The sequence below is a fragment of the Python bivittatus genome, unplaced genomic scaffold (genome assembly GCF_059951505.1).
Source record: "Python bivittatus isolate LINGU-HERP-01145 unplaced genomic scaffold, Pbiv_v1 ctg000700_np1212, whole genome shotgun sequence".
In the NCBI taxonomy this organism is placed as follows: Eukaryota; Metazoa; Chordata; class Lepidosauria; order Squamata; family Pythonidae; genus Python; species Python bivittatus.
In genome coordinates this window covers 69,206,604-69,220,408 of record NW_028277098.1, presented here as the reverse complement: position 1 = coordinate 69,220,408, position 13,805 = coordinate 69,206,604, and the positions used below count along the sequence as shown (strand labels likewise).

Sequence of the window (13,805 nt, the reverse complement as noted above, 5' to 3'; positions counted from 1 at the left end):
GTACTTGTGTGGGGTACATCTGCCATCTTGCTGTTTGAAGCCCCTCCTGGGGATGCTATTGCTCCTTTGTAACCTATAATACAATGTGGGGGGATTGGATCCTAAATTAAAGCAATGCATAGAAGGAATGTTTCCTGTCACCTTCTCCCCCAAACAGTTGTACTTGCTAAAAATTATCTAGAGAACACTTTATCATGTTGTAGTGGTTAAGGTGTGGGGCTAGGAGTTGGGATACCCAGATTCTAGTCCACCCTTAATCACAGAAATTCACTGGGGATTACTTAAGGCCAGTGACTCTCTCTCTCTCAGCCTAAATTTCTCACAGAATTGTTGTTGTGGGAGGAAGTGGGAGGGAGTGCCAATATGCCACCATGATTTAAATGAAAGGCTGGATAAAAATCTAATAAAACAAATAAACAAGCAAGCAGATGAAATGAGAATTGCACCCAATTGGATGGATCTCTACTTGCAGGAAGCCAGGACAGAAAATGTTCTTTCCATGAGCTTAACATATCTTTGGCTCCAAGTCAATCTATGTGTGCACCCCTAAGCTTAGACATCCCCTGCATACATACCAGTTGTAAGATAAGCACAGATATGATCCACATTTACCCCATGACATCCATACCACTAATAAACGATTTCTGATACTTTCCAGAACAACATCCTCCATGCAGCACTCTGAGACACTTTTCCTATGTGTCATAAACTATGAAAGTTCTGATTTTGAAATTTGTAATGAAAAACTCCTCCTTCCTCCTCACATATCTTCCACAAAGTCTGCTCTGAACTTTAGGAAGCCATAGAGTATACTATACTGCTATTGTGGCAGTAATGCACAATAGGTGACCCATGGCCTGTAGTGTGCCTGTAGTCCCCACCTCCATTTTTGTAGACCTTAAGCCATCCCAACTTATTTAATTGAAATTTGAAGTCAAACTGATGTTTTTAGCTGTGTGATTGTTTGCTATTTTAGGGATTATTTTCATACACTCATTTTCTTAATTATCACCAATCCCTCCACAAGTTTTAAACATAGACTGAACAATACAGCCACAGTCCATCCAGTGACATCACTGTGTCACTGCCATTCCCCTTGTGGTCCTTAGAAACTTTTTAATTAAAAAAATGGGCCATGGTTTAAAAATGATTGCCTTTCCATTCTGTATAGGCCATAGTTGCAGGATGTAGGGTTGATCTTCCAACCCATGCAAGAGTAGAAAAATCTTCAGTTTGCATAAACAGATATTTGGATCCAAGTCTAAATGATTACATATAATCTATAAACAAGATTTATTTTTACATTCAATTTTATTGGGGAAGTAATGGATAGCATAGAGGAGGCCAAAAGCTGAACATTCTGTTGATGCACCAAAAAGAAATTGAAGCATTTGGCCACAGTGATAGTTTTTTTTTAGAGTATAAGCAGCACTACTGGCTATATTGATCCTTGGATTCTGGCACAGCTAGAAAATATGATTGGGAGCTTCATTCAATTTTCTGAAACCAGTTAAGTATGTATCTGCAAGAAAATGCTTGAAATGCATGTGCAATTGGATTTCTGCTGGACAAAGGTAACTTCACACTTCTGTTTAATAGATTCTTTTAGGATCCGTTACACAAGGCAGCTAACAGCTGTTTCTTTTGTCCTTTTTCCTCCTTCAGATGACCATAGCAGAGTGAAGCTCTCTTTTATCACATCAGATAAAGACTCTGATTACATCAATGCAAATTTTATCAAGGTACAAATAACAAGCATTTGATATTCAGTTGCCCATTAGCACAAGATTCTAACGTATCATTATTTTGCGATTGCATTTATATTTTATCTTTCTTCTAGGCAGTATGGAGTCATGCATTTTATCTTTGTGACAATCCTGTTACCTTCATTAGGCTGAGAGATTGTCAGCAGATCATGAGCATCATGGCTGAGCAGAGATGTGACTGTTGTTCTCCTTAATTTTCAGCAGACACTTCCACACCATAGTGTTTCTACTGTCAGTGTGAAGCCAACCTGTAATCAACACCACCATTTCTGATTTCAAATGCAAATAATACATTAGGATCAGACAGTTCTAGCTGGCCAAGAGGAGAATACAAAAAAGCTATTCAATGACTGCCTCAAGTTGCTGCAGCTTCTAGGACAAAAACAAAAAACAAAAACAAAAAAACCCCTCCACTCCTACTTCATGCAAAAGGAGAATGAAATAAATTGCTAGCCACCTCCCTTGTCATCCATATTTCCAAAACTTATTGTGTGCATTTGTTGGATTCTTAGCAAAATAAATAAATAAAATCTGAATAGTTGTTATAAAGAGGTACCAGTAAAACCCCAATGCCACCATTCTTTTGTTTCATCTAAAAGCTCTTACTAATGTGAGGGTTACAGAATAGTCTGTTGGAAATTTTTCTTTCCTTAGTAACTGTAATCATGTAATAATTGCTGTTGTGGCTTGAATAGAGAAGCTGGGAAGATACATTCTGAAGAGGAAGAGTTTGGGGATAACACGACTTCTGTACTAAGGTCCTAAATTTTTCTAAATTTTAGATTGTATGGATTATTATGCTTTAAAGCACAGCCTTTCCTAATCTGGTATAATGCCTACCTGATATGTTGGACTAGAACCTCTATCCCACACCCATCTCAGGATTATGAAAGCTATAATAGAACTGAGGTCATCACCATGATGGTGAGGATTGTTGTGACAGTAGCACCACTTGGAAAAATGCTTTCACGGTTTACTTATTCGTTTAACACCACTTCCTATTTTAATGGTTCTGCTAAAACTAGTGTGGCAGCCCATTTTAGGATGTAACAATACTGTAAAATGAAAAAGGGATATTCCAAAATGGATTAGATCTGAATGCTTTTTAATGAGTTAGACACACCTCTGTTCTATTTATTTCCTTTTTAGGGTGTATACGAGCCAAGAACCTACATTGCTACCCAGGGTCCTCTTTCCACAACTGTTGTAGATTTCTGGAGGATGATTTGGGAATATAAAATCTTGGTAAGAGACAGAGCAATGCTATCTATTAATTATTTCTTCAATTTTGTCTGTATCTGTATCCAGTTTTATTGTCAGGTTGTCTGTATCTGTATCACATCTCATATAGTTTCCATAAGGTATTTTGTTTTGTTTTTTAAGAAAACGTGCAAGGGTGAGGCTTTGTATTTGTGTTCAGAAAGCAAGGGATGACGTGCAAGTGGTTTATCATTCTGTGGTTGTCAATATCTGCCTTATACAACATGACCCCCTTCCAAATCCACAAAAGGCATTAAACCAATTGAACGGCAGAGTCCAATATCTGATTGCAAAATCATTACATATCTGAACCTGGAAAAAGCTCCAGCCCACCACTCTGGTGGAAATTGCCGCCTGGCAATATCTATTGCCTGTGTTCCAACCATTTGTTTTCTAGCTTGGCTAGCACGGATTTTTTATTTCTTAATTGCATTCATGCACAGATGCAGTAGATCCCTCTTACATCAACTGTTCTTGGGACATTTACATTCTGCAGTTATTTTTCTTCCATACAGTAACATATACTGACAATACATAATGGATTGTGGTCAGCAATGAAAGGAGGCTGAAGTCAACAACCTAAATAGTTTTGGAGCAAAACTGTGGAGTTAAAATATTTCAACACTAAATTCCTCAAAATCTCCAAATTAAAAAATAATAATAAAATGTTACAACTCAAGTGAATTAGGGAAGCTAAGAAAACATGTTTCCCTTTTTATTCTGTTTTCATGTCTTGACTTTTCCAGATATGTGAAAATTTATGGACCCTTTTTCTTTATTTATATATCTCTGCTTACATCTGAACCTTCTTGCAGTGGCAGTTTTCTTCAAAGGACAGTTGAGTACAATGGATTTTTGAACTACAGCACTGGAAATACATTTTGTGCTTCTTTTGTTATGTATCAAATAGTATGCTGTACACTGTGGCTCAGTGACTTCAGGTTTTTTTTCCTTCAGCTGCGTCTTAAAAGTCTCTTGTTTGGAAGTTTTTAAACAACAGCATGATCAGTATCTGCCAGTTTCCCAATAGCATTTAGACATTTCTTTTTCTCTCTCCAGATCATTGTCATGGCTTGCATGGAATTTGAAATGGGGAAGGTAGGTATTAGGACCTCAGAGTGTATATATTTCCATAATTGACATTTTCTTCATGTAATTACATGTAGATGAAGCTAACCCTGAGTCTTTTATGATCATGTTTATTCCATGACCTATCTGAAATCTTTCCCCATGTCTGTTCAGAACAGTGCACGTGTTTTCTTTTGAGACAGTGAAAGATAAAAGTAAGATAAAATCTGCCAGGAGTACAGCTGTAGATAACACCTTATTCTGCAATAGGAGCTCCCGATGTCTTCCCACCTCACCTCTAAACAACAGCCTTAGACCACTCTGCTTTTCCTAGACAAAATCAATTGTGGGCTTGAGTGAATATCTGAGAAAAGATGGACAGAAACTCTTATTTGTTTCCCCAACAGAAAAAATGTGAACGTTACTGGGTTGATGTAGATGAATCCCCACTGCAGTTAGGCCCTTTCTTCATTTCCTGTGTAAGTATATTCTTTTCTGATGGAATTCATAGACTGTATTCTGCTTTGTGGAAATAAATGCCATTTAAATAACTTCCTGGTTTGTTTCCCTTCAGGAGGCTGAAGAAAAAAGAAAGGAGTATGTGATTCGCAAATTGAAAGTAAAACTGAATGACAGTGTAAGTGTGGGATGGTCCAGGAAATAGGAACCTATGTGAGCTTGCAGGGAGGCTCAACCTGGGAAAGTAGAATGAGCCTCTCTCACTGATATGTTTCTGTGAACATTTTGTGGTTCCTGTACAACATTCCCTTCACAGGGTGTGCTTTAGGGACAAGAAAAGCCAATAACATTCCAGCAGAAACCATATTATTTACATGTACCTGCAGAAAGATGGTGGGGTTTCCCCCCCCCCCTTTTTTCCTGGTGTATAAGAAGGGTTTAGGCTGATGTTTCTGAACCCTGGCAACTTTAAGATGTGTGGACTTCAACTCCCAGAATTCCCCAGCCAGCAAAGTCCACACATCTTAAAGTTGCTAAGGTTCAGAAACACTGGTTTAGGCAATCCTGTATAGATGCACATTAATATTTCTTTTACAGTATAAGTTCAGTTTGCATTCTGCCTCAAGGGTTAGGATAAGATAATTGGGAACCACCAGTGTTAAACTAATTCCTGCAAGTTCCTTGTTTCGGGTACCTTTTCTAGGAAATCAGAAGTGTCTATCATTTTCATTATAAAAACTGGCCAGACCATGATGTGCCATCTTCAATCAACTCTATTTTTGAGTTCATAAATGAGATGCATTGCTACCAAGTACACAATGATGCACCTATCTGTGTACACTGCAGGTAAGATTGCTTGAAATCAGAAATCATTTTTAACTCCAAGAGAGCAGAATTGTTCTGTAATTCTTTTTTGAACATACCTATAGACCTAAAATCATCTTTAGGAGGCTGCAATAAATCATGCTAGCTGGTTCTTCATATTTTACATTTCTGCTGAAGAAATCTTTACTACTGTTTTCATGCCCTATTTATTTTCTATGTATCTTTGTTTTCATGCAATGATCATCCACTCCCTCCAACATGCATATTTGCAAGCACACTTTTATACATGTACAGCAGAAATGCTGAACTCTAAGTTATATTGTTTTTAGAACAGCTTAATTTTTCCCCAGCAGACACTGGGGGATGTTTGGTCTCAACAGAAGCTCAGGTTCTGTCGTCTTACATGCATATACACCCATTGCATCCACAGGCAGCATTCACACAACACAAACATATGCACCTTTCCCTACTCCTCCCTTTGTCTCAGTTCTAGTTATTCATTGCAATCAACATTTTCCTGCTTCCATTAGTGGTGGGAAAATGATCAGGTCCCCATCAATCAGCTGGTGATTTTTGGGGTGAAAGCAAACCTGCAGTCTATCCTGGATGTCAGTTTACTCATTCATGTTACACACGCATGGACTTCTAAAATTGGGAGATATAAGGTTAGGGTTGCCAGACATCCAGCAAAAGGAGGACATGTCCTCCTTTTTGTCTTCATGTCCTCCATCCAGCAGACATTAAAATCTTAAAATCAAATACTGTCTAGCTTTTTGAGTGTCTTGTCTGTTTTTGTTTTTTGACTGTTTTCCCAACAGTAGTCATTCAAACTTTCATGTATTGTGACCTTGTAAATTGTCTGCTTCTTTCTTTCCCTCATCTGTTGACAGACTTGACAGCCTAGATTTGTTATTTAATTTATTTCCTGATTCCAACAATCAGCTGCAATCCAGCCCCTTTAAATCTATGGTCATTGTAGATCACAAGACTCATCATATGTTTCTACGGTGAAATTTAAAAGGGCATTCTCATTGATTCTATATCTGCTTGTTCAGATATCTGCTAACCCTATGTAAGGTCGTTTGTAAATAAGATACAAAAATGATTGTATGCAATACATAATTTCTAATAGGCAGTAAATTAAAAAAAAATAGAAAGGAAAGCAAAAATATTACTTGCATGCAATAAAAAGTGTCACATAGCCTGGGGTGTTATATGTAGGATATTTATGGAATGGGCTACAATATAATGATGAATGGAGAAGGAGAAAATTATAAAGGTTGCTTATGGTAATTCAGCAACATGATATGTAAGAAGTATTTGTAGTAAAGGACTTTGGACTGATTTTGGAGACTGTCGTGGTAGAGAAGGGAAGAAACAGTATATTAACTATTAGAGGCAATTTAGGATTGTTGTGGGTTTTTTTTCCCCCCATGCTGATAAGTCTTTTAAATTGAGCCCAGAAGACTTTTACAAATTGATTAAAAGTACTCAATCATGGGAGTAATAGGGACCCAACATCCTATCCCCAGGAGAGAAGTCATTATGTTTTGTACCAATTTAAACTCCATAGGAGTTTATTACATGCAACTGCATGTTTGGAGTGTGATTTACATGCTTGTTTTCCTCTGAAGCATCAGACACTGTTGCTGAAAGCAACTGGTCATTATGGTCTAATGCACAGTAGTTAAGTTTGAATAACAAATTCAGATGCAAACCAGTATCTTTATCTGCCCACACTGAAATGCCACCTTTGCTATAGTCATGGATGTTCGGCAGATTTGTGTGATCCTTTGCCTTTAAAATGCCCAAGTTGGATTACATAAAAAGTAAATAAACAAAATTCAATCATTGTAAGGTTCCCAATGGCTGTAGAAACACTGATGATGATGATATAAGAACTAAGTTTCAGTGGACATATTTAGCTACCTTCAGTCAAACAGTACATCTGAAGATACACTAAAGAGATTTCAGAGAAGTCTGAATATTAGTTGATCCGCATAAAGAGATAATAGCATATTATCATCATTCTCTTATCAATTTGTCATGTCTTTCAGTGCGGGCTGTGGACGAACAGGAGTCATATGTGCCATTGATTATACTTGGACCTTGCTAAAAGACAGTGTGAGTACTTCCATATTGTCTATTGACCCATCTTTTTAGATGTCATCTAGATCATAGCTGGAACCACCTAAAATTATAATGTAATGTTCATGCTATTTGCTATGTTGATGCTATTTTAGAAGAAACTGAATTTTTACAACAAACTGACACACAAGGTGTGACAGGAATGATGAATTATTAGTGAGTCTTCCCATAACATGCAATACAGTACAGTTTCTCTAATGAGTATTCAGCACGGTGATTGAATGGCTGGGCATTTCACAAGAGCACTGCCTTCTCTGTTTTTTCTCTCAAGATTCTTCCAGTGAACTTCAGCATTTTTAATATAATTCAGGAAATGCGCACCCAGAGACCTTTGTTGGTGCAAACTCAGGTATGTTCAGAAAATTTGGTTTCTTTATACAGTGCCAAGCATAACTAATGTTTTAATTAATTTTGGGTTGTAAAATATTTTATACCATTTTTCTATTAAAAGCACTTAAAGAAGTGAAGAAGCTTTTTTGTCCTATAAAGACATTGCTGTGCTGTAGGAAAATCTTGTGTGTGACAGTAATGATTTTTTAATACTAGAAGTCTCTTGGGGATACATCAAAGGAACAGGTGCTGATGCTTTCAGAAAAAGGGAGAGCAAAGTTCAAGTTATTTAAATGCTCTCTGATAATGTGCCATGAGGACATTTGCCAAACGTATTGCTTAAAGAGTATAGAACCCTTCAAATGCAAATCCTCTCTCAGAATGACATGCCACTATTGTTTGAAACTCATGTCATAATACTATCCTTATTCTCTGTTCATGTTTTACTTGTAAATAAGTCACTGGCCGGGAAATGAAGCACAGCAGGAACTGCAATTTCCTCTTCTACCTTGCCAAATCCAAGCACGACACACAATAACTGCTTATTAAATGGACTTCCCCAAACTCAGTTTGAGAAGTATAATCAGTGCCCCTAAGATTAGATGCCAGAACCAGTAAATATATCTGAACCTTCCTATGTTAGACAGCCTAGACTCGTGAAGTAGAGAAATGAACAAGCAATTGTGACATATCTCAACATGACTCACGGGTGTTATTTTTCAGGGCCAGTATAAGCTGGTCTACGATGCAGTAATTGAACTCTTTAAAAGGCAGATTGAAGCATTCTCCAATCAGACTGATCCTGTTACTGTGGAGGTAAGCCTTCTTGCTGGCTCTACAGAATTTACAACTAGATATTCAGTGACAGTTTTTCCAGAACAATACTGCAAAAGCCTTACAGTATCTATATTTCAAGCTACAATATCACATGCATTCAGCTCTGTATTCTTCCCACTCCTCTTTGCAGCCACTTTTGGTCTAATGTGTGATAACAAGCAACCTAAGATAAAATGAAATCTCATAACTTTAGTCTGAGAACACTGTCATCCCCAAGTGAGTTTAAGAAAGTACCAAGCTTTATTTAAGGCAAAGAGGTAACAATCAAGCATTATACTGAAATAGGAAATAAATGAGTAGGTGGAATTCTCAACCAAGATGAGAAAAGTCCTCTCCAGATACTTAAAACTTACTCTCTTCAGCTTGTATTTGACTGACACCTATCCCCTTCTCTCTTGGATTCTAGTCCTGCCATTGTCCCATTTTGGCAATGTGGTTTTCCTGATTCATCAAGTTTTGTTTTTAGTTTGTTTCCTCTGTTTTTCTCCATAAAGTCTTATGTTGTTAATACAGTGGTCAGCAACAGTCATTAACTAGCCATATGAATTGTAGACAATCAGTTACAGTAATTCAATTTGTAGAAGGACAGCCATGTTAGCCTACTGTACTCCAAAATCAGGAGTCTAGTAGCACTTAATGTGTTTTATAGCTCTGGAACAAAAACTTGCTTGTTCTGTTTTTAGATGATATCTTTATATATTGTAGTAGCAGGCATTGTCCTAAAATGGGAGTGAATAACCTTTTTAGCATAAGGGCCATATTTTGTCCTTTTATCTGCCTGGGACTGCAGAATACGTAGCCAGTGGTGTAATTGTTTGAACAGAATGGGTGGAGAATTTTGCTTTGTGTGTGGGAGGGTGCATTTTGGAAGGTGTATATGGGGGCATATAAGCTTCTGTTACTGTAACCTTACAATAAAGGTAGTGTTAGTACTCATGGTTTTGGTTTCTTGTCTGCACTGCCTTGAAGGGCTGATCTCAATCGTGCAACCCTGATGGAGGGTTGCTGGGACTGGGAATGTCTTTATTAACCAGCAGAAGGAGATATTTATTTATTAATTAAATTTGTATGCCACCCATCTTCCCCAATGGGTGACTCTGGGCAGCTCACAATTAAAATTAAGATATGAGCAGCAACTCTTTTTTTTAAGAAATAGAGGCATGCTTGATAGAGAAATCTTAATAATGTAATATTATGTTATAACTGTTTTTGGCTGGGCAGTGACTAAGAAGTGGGCCCTGACCTACAAGCTGGACTTTGTATCTTTTGCAGACTGAAGTAAACCAGCCTGCAGCCAATATACCTCAGGATCCACATATGGAAAAGTCTTCTGTAAAACAACCAAACAGGTAAAAATAGATATTATTCTTAAATGCAGCACAACATCTGGGTAGAATTAAGGACTTTGGAGGCTTTGGGATTAAACAGATTTACCTGAAAGTCAATCCCATTGAACTCACTGGAATTTCTGTAAATCTCATGAGTTTCAGTTGTGGGGCTAAGTCGTGTAATTTTCTCTCCCAGTGAAACAGGACATAAACATACTCAGTCCTGCCTAATACGTTTGCACTCATAAATATTTCTTAACTACAGAGTAAATAAACTGAATCTAGCCCAATCATCCACCACTATCTAATGTTTCCTTAGAGAAATGTATGAATGGCATGTGTATCAGTGGCTATTGGCTCTGTGAGTAGGGACAGCACCGCTGCAAAGATTGGTGACCAGGTGGCAAGTCCTGGCTGATGAAGTTCTTTCTGGAGAAGGAGAGATTGGGAGATCACCCACTTGTATTCTGAATAGCTGCTTCTTGCGAGGAGAATGCAGGAATTAAGTTTCTTGTGGTTGATTGTAGGTTGAACAGCTTGGGAGCTGAGGGATTTCTATCTCGCTTAAAACCACTATGTAGCCTTTATGGACACTTGACCTGCAAAAACCTCACTTTCTTAAATACTTTCAGATAGAATTAATTTACAACTTAAGAGAGATCTTCCAGATGGCAGGAAAGAATAAAGACGCTCAGTGAGTCACCTTCTTTTTGGAATTAAGAAGAGAGAGAAAAAAAACCCTTATCTTAAATGATTTTGACTTAAAAGCAAAAAGCTTAACAATTGTGATTTAAGAAAGTTTTAAATGGATAAAGGGGATAGTAATTTTAGAAAACAGAAAAATGAATATGAATGTGTGTGTGTGTGTGTGTGTGTGTATATATACACACACACACATATACATATATATACATACATACATACATGCACGTGCCTTTGAATATAGTAAAATTAACTAGAGAAACAGACTGGATCTTTATGGGAATGCTGATTGTTTATTATTAAGGAGAGTAGATAATTGGTGAATTTTACAAAATATAAGCCAGATGTGTGACTGTAGCTAAGGAGAGCTAATTGGGACTAAAGACAGATAAAAGCAAAACGGGGGGGGGGAGCTTGCCTTTTACTTTCCCCCTAGTAATTGTCATACTTTCACTTTATTACAATGGCAACCACAAGAAAAGCAGCAAAAATAGGAGAAGGAAGGAGAGGTTCACTAGAACAACTTACAGATAACAGCAGCATGCCAGATTTATTGGAGAAAACGTTTGAGGAATTTGGCAAGAGGATAACTGAAACAGTTGCCAATAGTTTGGATTCTTTTAAAAAGGAAATGGAAGAAGGATTTGCAGGGATAAAAAAGGATATGAAAAAAGAAGTTAAGAAGATTGAAGAATCTGTAGGACAATTGGCTGGAGATGCAAAACAAATTAACGGCACCATTTTTTAAAAATAGTTTTTTTAAAAAAATAAAAACTAATACAAACTGAAAAAAATAGAAGAATAAAAAGAAACAGTAGAAGGTGCAGAAAAAAAGGAAAAAAAAAAGGAAAAATAGGAAGAGAACTAGAAAAGAAAGAAAAAAATAAGAATATAGGAAAGGGGGAAAAAAGAAATATATAAAGAAGTGATTCCCACCTTCATCACAAGTATAAACAAATTTAATAACTTATCAATCTCTCTTAAAATACAACAAATTATCTCTTCTTCCCATATCCCATCTCTTATCTATAAACAAATCCATAAAGTGTCATTTCAGTCCTGATATCAGCAAAAGTCCATTACAGGTTACCAGAGATAACAATGTATCTATTTTAATCTGATCAAATAAACCAACTTTATATTCCTTCCTTTTACTTCTAACAATCTTAATCTTTAGACCCTTCAAATGATGTCACTGAACTTGATTTCTTTTCATTTTTTCTTTGTCCCTTCTCACAAAATTCTTCAAAACTTTAACAAGCCTTGTTTGTAAATCCAATATAGGAAAATTATCCAATAACATTCTTGGCTTGTTGTTTATATAACCCTTTTCAATTATTTAATTATTAAGACATCAGCCGGTTGCTTTTGTATGTCCAGTGTAACACCTTTTTCCATGTCATTCTTGTAGAAATCCACTTTCAACTCAGTCTTGCTCTTGTCAGGTAGAACTTGTTCCTCTTCCATAACATCTTTTAGACACAGTGTATCTATAGAAGTAGACACTATTAAAATTAACTTCAGGGTCCACTGTTCAAAAAGATCCTTCAACGTGTCCAATGTTAAAATATTTTGCTTCATTCTGTAATTGTAAACCAAGTTTAAGTGTTCTACTTTAATTTTTGGTTCTGTAAAATTAATTCTCCTGTAATCTTGGTTCCCTCTAGTTCCCTTTAGTATCTAGTTTTTAAAATCTTATCTTATTATGTTTCAAAACAAAAGCATTTTCCCATGGGAAGGATTCTTTATAATTAATTCCAAAATCTTATTTTAAATTTATTGGAACCCTTTGTAACTTTCTAAAATCAAAATTTCAATCACCATTTTTTAAAATTCTTAAACTTGTAGTTAAAACTTCTTTCACTAAGGATTGAAGGAAACTCACCCAGTGCTTTCAAGCTTGTTGATCCAAAGGTTCCCAATAGCTGAAGAGCAGTTAACAAGCAATTTCCAAAAGTGATCAGAAAAGGAAGTATGTGAACTTAGTGTCCTTTCAAAGGCACTGACCGCAGTTTAAGCAAGATGGCTATTCCCTTGTCTCCTAGAGCTCTAAACCCAGCAAAGAACGCTCTGTTACGGTCTCCTCATGAGGAGCAGCTGTCTGGAACACTTATGGATGTTCTCAAGTCCTCTCTTGTCTGGAGAGGTATTATCGAAGAGCCGGTCTACTCACCAGCTCTTCAATATGCCACGGTCATCAGCTCTGCTTTTTGCAGAGCCATCTTCAGTCTGCCATTTCTTCCCCAGAAGTCCCCAGAGTCTGCACCATTTCTGTATCTATACAATACCGAGCATGTGTTGCTATTGTTCTATTCTCCAGATTTTCTAAAATTGCATTGCTAATATTAATAACTAAGAAAGGTTTATCTTTGCATTTTTACAGTGCAACATGGAAGCCTCCATACTCCTGTACGGATAGAACCTACCCAACAGAATACTCAACTTTGTTTTTTTTTGGCGATTCATTGGCAATTATGTGTATTAAATTAAAACAGGGATGCATCACTTGGGGGCATTTGCATTCCAAAAGACATTTCAGGGATCCTATTGTAAGAAGAGAATAAGTCCAGGAGAAAAAAGAGAAATTGGACCAAGACAAAGAAATGGGCAAACCCAGGACAAAAAGTTAATGTTATTTGAATGCAATTCAAATTTATATCTAATTAAACATAGTTAATATGATTGCTCCCCATGTATTTAATTTCCTTCTGTCACATTAAAAACTACAGATCAGTATTTTGTAGCCTTAAATTAGAAGGAAGCAAGTATTTTAGTGGGGAAATGCTGGAAATATATTGATATGGCAGCAATATCAATAGATGCTCAGAATATGCATTTCCACATAAAGCTTTTCCTGCACTTTGCCCTTTCTTTGGGGTATCTTTCCATTGGCTTATTAAGGAGATAACTGCTCCCAATTGCAGAAACCAAGACTCAGCATTTTCATACAGAAAAAGAGTTTTGTGCTGCTTTAAAGACTCACATATTTATTATTACTAAGGTAACAAGGCCTCCTTGCTGAGGTGTGTTTGTCATACAAGGAAGGGAAGAGCTGGTGTATTTTTGAATGCCTCTGGAAAAT

The 13,805-nt window shown here is 36.8% G+C and overlaps 1 protein-coding gene across 2 annotated transcripts in view; it reads left to right on the top strand.

Annotated features, from left to right (window-relative positions):
* The window catches only part of PTPN22 (protein tyrosine phosphatase non-receptor type 22), a 50,454-nt gene that overhangs the window by 23,605 nt on the left and 13,044 nt on the right, over window positions 1-13,805 (top strand). For both annotated transcript variants that reach the window (XM_025167537.2, XM_007429599.4), the window contains exons 4-13: window positions 1,666-1,742; window positions 2,916-3,011; window positions 4,086-4,124; window positions 4,502-4,573; window positions 4,669-4,731; window positions 5,257-5,399; window positions 7,436-7,502; window positions 7,798-7,875; window positions 8,580-8,672; window positions 9,966-10,042. In XM_025167537.2, coding sequence (XP_025023305.1) covers window positions 1,666-1,742; window positions 2,916-3,011; window positions 4,086-4,124; window positions 4,502-4,573; window positions 4,669-4,731; window positions 5,257-5,399; window positions 7,436-7,502; window positions 7,798-7,875; window positions 8,580-8,672; window positions 9,966-10,042 — 805 coding nt within the window. The remainder of the gene's footprint in view (window positions 1-1,665; window positions 1,743-2,915; window positions 3,012-4,085; window positions 4,125-4,501; window positions 4,574-4,668; window positions 4,732-5,256; window positions 5,400-7,435; window positions 7,503-7,797; window positions 7,876-8,579; window positions 8,673-9,965; window positions 10,043-13,805) is intronic.